The 9491-nt window shown below is 47.1% G+C and overlaps 1 protein-coding gene across 5 annotated transcripts in view; it reads left to right on the forward strand.

Moving 5' to 3' along the window:
- KLHL3 (kelch like family member 3) overlaps nucleotides 1-5100 on the forward strand; it is a 279419-nt gene extending 274319 nt beyond the window's left edge. For all 5 annotated transcript variants that reach the window (XM_060636063.3, XM_060636062.3, XM_078450777.2 and 2 more), the window contains one exon: nucleotides 471-5100. In XM_060636063.3, coding sequence (XP_060492046.1) covers nucleotides 471-499 — 29 coding nt within the window. In that variant the 3' untranslated portion in view covers nucleotides 500-5100. The remainder of the gene's footprint in view (nucleotides 1-470) is intronic.
- Nucleotides 5101-9491: the final 4391 nt, after the last annotated feature.

The raw sequence follows: 9491 nt of genomic DNA on the forward strand, positions 1-9491 counted from the left end.
GTCAGTCCAGTGTTCTTTTCACTTCATATTCAGTGTCTCCTAAAAGTAGGCACGAATCACTGTCACTTCTCTTAAAGTGATACAGATGTAGATCTGTGGAGCCGCCTCTGGGGGTCTGGTGAAGGTGCTGAGTGTTGGTCAGCTGAGTCCTGGGATCGGGAAAGGAGTTGTTATCATAGAAACTGTGTACATGTGATGATGCAGGGGCTGGGGGTGGGAGACCACTAACCTGTGGTGTTGAAGGACTGTGCTTGTGGGTTCAAGTATCTTGCTGGGAGTTGGCCATGAGAGTGGGAAAGTGCCAGCCACTGGCCGGCAGCCTGAGTCCACAGGCCCTTCCGTGTTTGGATACAAACATGCCCCTTTCCCTTGCCTGGGGCCCTTGGGATGGCTTGGACTCATGAACTCCTTGGGACTCTGAATAACTTTGGAGAAGCTAAGTTGCTAACTCTCTCTCCTCTTCATCTTAGGTGTTGCTGTGATTCACAAACCCTTGTGACCCCAACTCCCACTGCCAGGAGGTGTGGGAGGGGAGGGGTGCTGCCTGTGACTGACAACGGCAGCACCATGATGCTGGGGGGCCACTTGCTGTGAGAGTCTGCGGTGGAGCCTGAAGTGCCCTCCTCCCATGTGGCGATGTGGCAAAGTGCGTCCAGCGTGAAGGCTGGTGACCTGCCTCCTCCCTGAGCAGTGGGTTCCTGACAGCTCCAGCACCTTTGGGCTTTTTATGTGTGTTTCTATGGGAATACCTGAGAACCTGAAGTGTGTGTATATGTGCGTGTGTGTGTATGTGTGTAGACCATGGTGTTTCACTAAGTTGGGGGATGTGTGACAATCTACTGGATTTCTTTACTACTGATCCTTCTATGCTAAAAATCAAATCACAGAAACCTCTCTTCTGGATTTGCCCCATGGGAACCCTGAGATGAGTAAAGCTGCTGTCTTCTGGAGGCCAGAAATGTCCAGAAGCAACTGGTGAGAGGGGCATTGCCCTGACCATGCCCACACACTGGCCTTGACTACTGGCACTGTCTGCAAAAGAGCTGGGCATTCTTGAATCTGTACCATGCCCTCTTTGTGCTAGAACTGGGAACAGATGGGTTCCCCAGCTCCTCCCTGGGCTCTGCTCCAGGAAGCAGATGACAACTGCCTAATCCTTGGGCCACTGGTCTTTGATGTGTGGATTCAGGTTAAGGAGAGTTTGTGTCTCTTCAGCTGGGAAAACTAGCTCTTTGGAGAAGCCCTGAGTGACACTGGAGAAAAAAAAAATCTATATATACATGAAAAACAAAAACAAAACAACAAACCAAAGTGGTAAGGTAGTTCCTGCCCAAAATGGTCTGAGTGGATCCTATTGCTGAGTTTTTCTGTGATAAGACAGACCCCCATGTATACTGGTTTTCTAGGCTTAATTATTCACAGCATCCCATTTTACTCTCAAAAGTGTTCTGGTTTGGAGGATAAATAAAGGGTCATCCTACCTCCAAACCCAAAGATAGTTTTGCCCCTGCTTTGGGTGGGGTCATGTGTGATTTAGGTGGACACGGATGACTTCAAAGGAGTATATATCAGCTGAGGCTGGCCCTCAGCACTTGATGGCAGTGGTCAATTGGCCAATTCTGTCCAATGTCCTCATCTTCCTTTTCTTGTGCTCTCCCCCTGTTCCAGGGCCTGTACCCTTTCTCCATCCTTCGGAATTCTCCCCTCCTTGTTTTTCCTGAGAGGGAGGGGTTGGTGGTAAATGCCCTGGATGAGTGATCTCTCTCAGGGATATTTACATTTTAAAAGAGGAGCTTGATAAGAGCTTTGATATTTCACAGGTAAAAATTAATGGCAGGACTTCAAGCATCTGGAGGGGGCAGATATTTAAGGGCATATGGAATCATTTTCATTGAAAGAAAGAAAAAGAAAAGAAAAAGAAAGGAAGGAAGGAAAGAAAAAAGAAAAGAAAGAAAGAAAAAGAAAGCAAGCAAGCAAGCAAGCAAGCCTTTCCTAAAGGAGCAAGTCGTTTATGTTGGAATTTGTGGCATCAGGAGGGAAGGCCTTGTGTCTGGAGAGTTGTGTCACACCGTGGGGGCTGGAGTTTAACCCTCCCTGATTTGGGGCCCACTTACAGGAGCCAAAGGGCTTTCTGAAACCTGATGTTAGACTTCTGATATACCTGGGCTACTTCCAAGCAGATACTGCAGGAGACTGGCTTCCCCCCAGCTCACCCCTGCAGTTAGAAAGCCACTAGCCTCCCTAGCTGGTTGGCTGCTTTGTGTATTTACTGTATATTTTTTGTGCACTAAACACTCAACTTCCCTGAAGAAGAAATGTCTTCCGATGTTGAGCGGATGTTATTTCAGTGAGACATTTGGAGAGCAGCACCAAGGCATCCAGAATTTTTAGCGGCTTTGGGAAGAGGCTAAACTACCAGTAGCTTTGTTGGCCTGGAGGAAATGTCTCTAAAGGAATCAAAGCATGCCTTCAGTTGGGTGCTGTGTTCTCAGCTGGCCCTGGAGATGGCTGGTTTCAGAGCCCTGCCTGGCTCTGGCTTGGAAGCTGATGGAATGAGCGTTTGTTGCAATTGTTCTTCCTTTCTGTCAGAGGAAGGTTTGGGACTTTGTTTTGGTGTGCGGTGGGGATGAGGTTGGGGGTTGGGGTCCGACATGTGCTATTCATACAGCTCCCGACTTCAGATTAAAGGTGCACTTCCCACCCATTTCCCAACACCCAGGAGCTGGACTTCCATGCTTTTGTGGGGGACATTATGTTTTTCATCTTCCCTGAGAGCTAGCCAGCCCTGTTTTCTGCTTTCGGAGTTTTGCTATTGGTTCCACCTCCCATCTCCCTTTCCGGAAGCACTGCCCCCTGCTGGTAGTACCGCTGAGGCCATGTTCATTTCATCCTCGCGTGTCCTTTCTCACGGGGACTAGAACACTGGTATGTCACCACCAAAAAGCCAGTCTGCTCTGGCTGCCCACAGATGCCATTTAAAACCTGCTGTCTCTTTATCACCAGGTACGATTCTTTCTCTAGTGGACACAACAAACTTGTTTTCAAGTCTGTGCTGGCCATGTGGTAGGCGAACCCTTCACCCCCTCATCGGGGTAGCTGCCAACTGCTTGTGAATGCAACTTTGCCGCTGGTAAATCTGAAAGCTGATCACAGTAATGAAATGGAATTGCAGCCCAAGGTTAGAAGCAGCTTAGACGCCACTTGGATACTGATTTGGACAACACGGAAGTCAGACTCTGAATTCCAAAGTTCTTTCTCCTAAGTACCTAATGGCATCTTTCTTTCTAAAAAGTTGCAGTATTATGCAAATGACAGTGACCTCATTTTCTGCTATGCAATAAGAATACTTAATTCTCTTTCATGACAAACCAGTTGCAATATCCCCCAGCATGCTTTTTGAGCTCTCTTACTTTGATATCTGTTGTGTAATGTTTGTATATTCCTGAGCCAGATCCTTTCAAAGATTGCCTTTTTATAAAATTGAAGCTAAAGCTTTCAGGCTAAAATTTTAATGTAGATATTTTTATAAGATAATTTTTTAGGATATTTGAATTGATTTTTATTATCCATGATGATGAAATGTTCTGTTCCATTAGTCATTCACTATCATAGTTCATGGCTGTAGCTATTTTCCCTTTGTTTCCCACTCTCCAAAAACTGATTTTTCAGTAGTTCTCCAGAGACGAGTCTCTTTGACTTTGAGTCCTCTTTCTCAGACCATATTCAAGGGAGAGTGCCAGAAAACTCAGTCACTAGTGTTTCTTGAATTGCTTAGGGACTAGTTTAGCCTGACTTGGCAATTAGCCATCTAGATTGCCTGTCCACTTTTTTGGAGTCGGCTCTCTCTGCAGGGGTGAGGCTGGTTGGCCCATCTCCTGGTGGCTGTCACTGCCTGGCACTAAGCTGGGCGCACTGTGGCATGGAGAAGCTCCAGAGAAAGCCCTGCCCTCCAGTACATACTCCCAAGGGTTTCCTAGGTCCAGCAATCCAGTCCTCATTCTTTTCGATCTCCTCGTTCTTCTGAAGCTTCTACCAGCTAAAGGCCTTTGTTGCTGGATGGTGTCCCTTTTGGAAGTACCTTGTCTGTGAACTTTAAATGAGGGGTCACTCTTCATGATCTTTAAGAATGTGTTTAGCGTATGCTTTACAGATGCTCACACTACACCTAAAACTTGTTTCTTGAGCTGTGTCTGTACTCCCAGGCTCTACTTTGTGTATTTATCTGCCATTAGCCTCATTAAAAAAATCTTTATTTTTATTATTATCGGGACAGGTGCCATTTGAATTGCCTCCATGCTCCCCATTTGCACCTTGTTGGATCAGGTTGGGAGGTTGAGCAAACTCGTATTCTAAGCTAGAGTTTTTAAGGCTTTGTTTGCCTGGAGAAGCAAGGAGGTTGGAATGTATTATTTTTTTTTTTTTTAAGTGTTTGCACTATTTAGAGTCCTAAGCCCCTCATGTTTAGCTGTGCTGTGTGTGCTGTGTGACCAAGCAGGTGAGCCAGCAGCACTTTGGACATTTGGGAATGGAAGAGACTTCTTCCATAGTGGATAATCACAACCTCGTAGCCCCTGCACAGCCTTTGTCATGGGGCTGAGTGACGTGTGGGTGTGGCATCAACCCAGGCAGGAATGCATGTGACTGTGGCATTTGAAGAAACAAATTGCCCTAGTACTATGTTCTTGCCTCTGCTTGAGATTGAAAATTATTTCCCCCCCTTTATGGTGGCAATAAAGGACCCTTGTTGGACTTCTTGTTTAATTTGTATATGACGTAGGAAATACTTCGAAAGAAGACTCAAGACACTGAATGTGTATGTCTGTGTGGGTGCTCTGTCCATGTGGTTGTCCATAGGCAGGCAGACTTGATGACTGACAGCCTGTTAACACATTGCATCCATAAGGTCCTTGCTTTGGTATTCTCTGCTAGGATGTTAGAGACCATATACCTTGTAAAAGAATGCTCATCATGTGCTCCATCAGTTACAGTGATAGCTGAAGAAACTGTTACTCAAATGTATTATTTTAACAGGAATCAAGTTCTAGTTTCCCATATTCTATGTGACTTTAATTTTAATAAAATCTGAACTGTGAAAACTTTTCTCAGTATTTAATTTCTATAGTCCGGGCTGTCCACTGTATCTCAGACATGAAAAGGACAGACTTATTCCCATGTATCTTCAGATGAAGCCCTTCTTCAGTGAGGCCCAGAGAAGCCACTCCCTTCAGTAGGTGTTGGGTGGTGTGGGCAACTGTCCAGTGATATGTCATGTGGGTGGGCTGGTCTCAGGCACAGGAAAGAGGAAACAGAGATTTGGCTACAAATAAACATCGATTTTTTAAAGTTTGTTATAAGACCTGGAGATTTTACAGGTGTTATGTTTTGATTATCAAGTATACAAATGTTAGTTATATTTTATTAAATGTGTACAACTTTTGAATGTTTATAAAATATCAACATATATGAAATAACAAAATTTATTTATTGAGTATTTGTTATGTGTCAGGCACTTTTCTTAGTGCTTGGCTTCTCTCAATGCATTTAATCCTCCTCATGGTCTTCTGAGTTACTATATTGTCTTTATTTCACCAATGAAAATATGAAATGCAGAGTGGTTAGGTAACTTGCATGAGGTAGCAGTGGTACAGAGGGATGGAGCAAGGTTACTGGTTGCTGTCTGAGGTCGTGTCCTTAGTCCTCTGTTGCTACAGCCTTGAGGAGGTAATGAGGGGAAGAGGAGGTGCTAAGGAGCACCTAGGTGTCCTTGTGAAGTGCAAACATGGCTCGAGAAGAATACCAAAGCCCAACTTTTCTGGCCAGTTGGACCAACGATGTCCCCGTTTTCTATTAATGGTAAATAATCATATTTGTTAGTGTGATGATAGTAGCAGTAGCCACATCTGATGATGTACTTATTTTACACCAGACACTCTGCTAAATGCTTTAGAACTTGATCTTTAATCCCCGTGACAACCTCTGAGGGAGGTGGCGTTGCCTTTTGGAGGCTGGACATTTTCTGTCGGCTGCTCTGGCTTGCCCCTTTTCCAGCTCCTCCTCTTGAGTAACTGTGGTCACCAGGAGTCCAGTCTGGAGTAAAAGAACCAGCTGAGCTGGGCTTCACCGTATGGGAGGTGAGCCTGTTAGTAAGTGGGCCTAGAGGCTTGCCTTGGCTGCAGTTCTTAAATCCACCTCCTCAGGGACCTGGGCTCCCCTCTGGTTAACAAACTGTACAGTTGCAGGATCCTTCAGCATGTGAGTGGTTCTGCCCAGTTCCAGGTGACTGATGGACAGCTCAGAGGGGTCAGGCTCATCTCGAAGCTAGAGAGACCCAAGGGACAAGTGGCGGCCTCTTGGCCAGATCCCTCCCCAAATTTGGAGAAGTGGATTTTTAGCCCCCAGAGGACACGGTGGGCTAGACTTTGTCTGCATCTCCAGTGCCTGTCTCAGCACTCGGGAAATAGTCACAGGAGAAGAAGAAAGGCATGTGAGGAGTACTCAAATGGTGGCAAACAGCAGGTAGAGTATGGGGTGCCAATGGGAGCTGGGGTGGGGGAAGAGAGAGAAACATGGGCACCCAGAGAGAACGGGGAACAGACTCATAGACACTTGGGAAAGGGGTGTGAGATTCCCACCGAGCAAGAAGAGAATGAGACACACAAAGAGACAGGAAGAGAAACATCATGAGAAAGATGCCTGTATGTGCCCATGCACACGCACACGTGCACGCACACAGCCAGAGATGCCACTCATACCGAAATCCAGACACACAGACCCAGAGGGAGATGGAGTGAGAGGGAACCATTTCTTAAATCGGCAGAAGACAAGTCAGCCTAGTGGTTCAGACCAGAAGCGTTAGAGGAGACACGGATTCACATGCAGCCTCCGGAAAGGTGATGCTGTGGCCTCGAGCCAGTGTCTACCTCTCAGCATCAGTGCCTCCAACGGTAAAATACGGATGCTGACATCACTTTTGTGAGCTTGTGGAGAAGATTACTTGGCAAAGCCCAAAAACATGGAAGGCAGACACTCGAGGCCCCAGGGAGCCTGCGCCTAGCAGAACAGCTTCTTGAATAAGAGACCCCGTCTCCTGCAGTGACTGCACTGAGGACATCCTGACAGCACGCAGGTCACTACGAGCTAGGAGTGCAAGTGGAGGGAGGAAAGACACAAGAAGAGAGCTGGGCCCTCTGTCCCAGGGTCTTGTCTGGTCTGGGGGTATCCCTGGGGTTCACCTTCTGAAGGAGGCCCCTATGCAAACCAGCGCAGAAGGGGCTTGGTCTACCTGCAGCTCCTTGGCTGCTTTCTATTTGGCACAACTGTGTTTAAGTCCCTTTTGTTTCCTCCCTCCTCCCTCCCCCTGCGTGGGGTTGAGGGCATGTGTCCCCAGTTTACTTCTGGCTCTAGGAGTACATAATCTTCCTGGCTTTGATCCCACTGACTCCACAGAATGTGGGATTTAGTAGCACATGTGTAACTGTTTATGTTCCTAAGGAATTTCAAGGAATTTTTGATTCTCAAAAAAGCCCAGTGAGGTGGCCAAGGCAGGCACTGTTTTTTGTACAGTAGGTTTCTACCTATTGTATACAATGGGCCCTTTCTCAGTGCAATGGCTGGTGCATGTATAACATACAGAGTGGGTAATTTATTAATGGTAGTGATTATTCCTCTTAACATTCCCATTCTACAGACAGAGAAAGAGGCTAGAAAGAGATTCAGATTCCCAGAATCAGAGCTTGGACTCTATCACTTAAGATTGTGTTTTGCTCCACACGACACCAGTGGCTTAACCAAAGGGTGGCTTATTTTGCTCACATAACCCTGAGTCCAGAGGTAAGCGATCCAGGGCTGGCACAGCAGTTCCATGATTCTGTCAGGATCCTAGGTCTTTCTGTCTTTTTGCTCTTCCACCCTTAACATGTTGCAAGATGGATGCTCCACAGGTATTACCACTTCTGCAAAAAGGCTTGAGAAGAAAAAGAAGAAGGCAAAAGGGGTGGTGCCTGTCACAGGAAAGAAAGAGCTTTCCAGAAATCCCTAGTAGAGTACCACTTAGATTCCTTTCAGTGCCCTCAGCTGCAAGGGAGTCAGAGGAGGTGAATGCTTTTAACTGGGCACATTGCTGTTCCAAAAAACTCGAGAGTTGCACCTGGGAGAAAGAAGGGGAGCAGGGATATTGGGTAGGCAATGAGCAGTGTTGGCTACAAAGCTCTTATTAGCTTTCTGTTTCAAATGCCATGTGGTTCCCTCTCCTCCAGTCCCTCTCCTCCAGCGTGTCCATCCTCTTGCTTCTGCCCTTGAAATTACCTTAGCTGAGCACTAACCATATGCAAGGCTCCTTATCATCGAGGGCTGATGGTGCTCCCTGTGCACTTGGCACTGCTGAGGGGATAGGGAGTGGGCACCCTGGGACAGGACCGGGCAGGGAAGGCTCCTTCTGGAGCCTCACTCTGCTGTCTTCTTTGCAATATTGGCATTAGGGGTGGCAATATCTCCTATGGGATGAATGAGAAATCCTAAGCAATGCGAGACCTTTGGGAGCCTGTCACTGAGGCTTTAGAGACAGCTCATTTATCAGCTGTGGAAGTTTTCCTGAAGCGCTGATTGAGGAGGCCTGTCAGCTGCAAGATCTATAACCTTGATCTCAAGAGTGACCCATGTATGCAGCACCATAAATCTTTCTGAGCCACCAACTGGAAGGCAGAGGCAGGTGAGATTCAACGTTGGTCTCTTAGAGGTAATTTTCCCAACTCACTTGTCCTCCTGTCCTCCAGGATGTCCTCACATTTGATGGTGGCCCACTGGGTGGTGTTCAGAGCTGTGCTGAGCTGCAGGAGGTCATGAAAATGTTGTGCACAGTCGGGCTGCCAAACAGCTGTCCTAGGTCTGTTCTTGCTGGGTGTGGCTTCCACCCAAGCTCTGGCTGCAGAGCAGTAGGAGGAAATATCTGAGCTGCAGAGGCCTCCACCTTCTCTGTACCTGGTGAAGAGGTTATGTGGCAGCGTGGAGAGGGTGGAGGGAGAACCCGGAGACCGGGTCTCAAAGTGTCATTTGACAACACAGCGTGATGGTTAAGAGCTTTGAATCTGAGTTAGCGTACATTTAACCCCCTACCCACCCATTCCCAGGTCCTCTTCCAGACCCTCTGAGGACAGACAGGTCAACATAGGCATCATACTCCAGGTATGAGGGAGCCCACACTCTCGGGGAGCTAACAGCCCCCTCAAGTGCCTTCCTCTGGGTCTGAACCTCGCTTCTACCTTTAAGCAGCAGTCTGGATCTGAGGTGAGGGGATTGAGGGGAGAAAGTTTGGGACCATAGAGGGCATCCAAATGTATTTTTCTGCCCCAGATCCATCATTTTAATGTAACCTGACTTCCTATTTGAATGATTAACTAAGAAAGTGTCTGTCTTGGCACCTGCGGTTTCTGCACAGCCCTGATAAGGAAGCCCATAAAATCATCTTCAGGCTCCCAGAGGAGATTTTATGTATG

The sequence above is a fragment of the Panthera onca genome, chromosome A1 (genome assembly GCF_046562875.1).
Source record: "Panthera onca isolate mPanOnc1 chromosome A1, mPanOnc1 haplotype 2, whole genome shotgun sequence".
Taxonomy (NCBI): Eukaryota; Metazoa; Chordata; class Mammalia; order Carnivora; family Felidae; genus Panthera; species Panthera onca.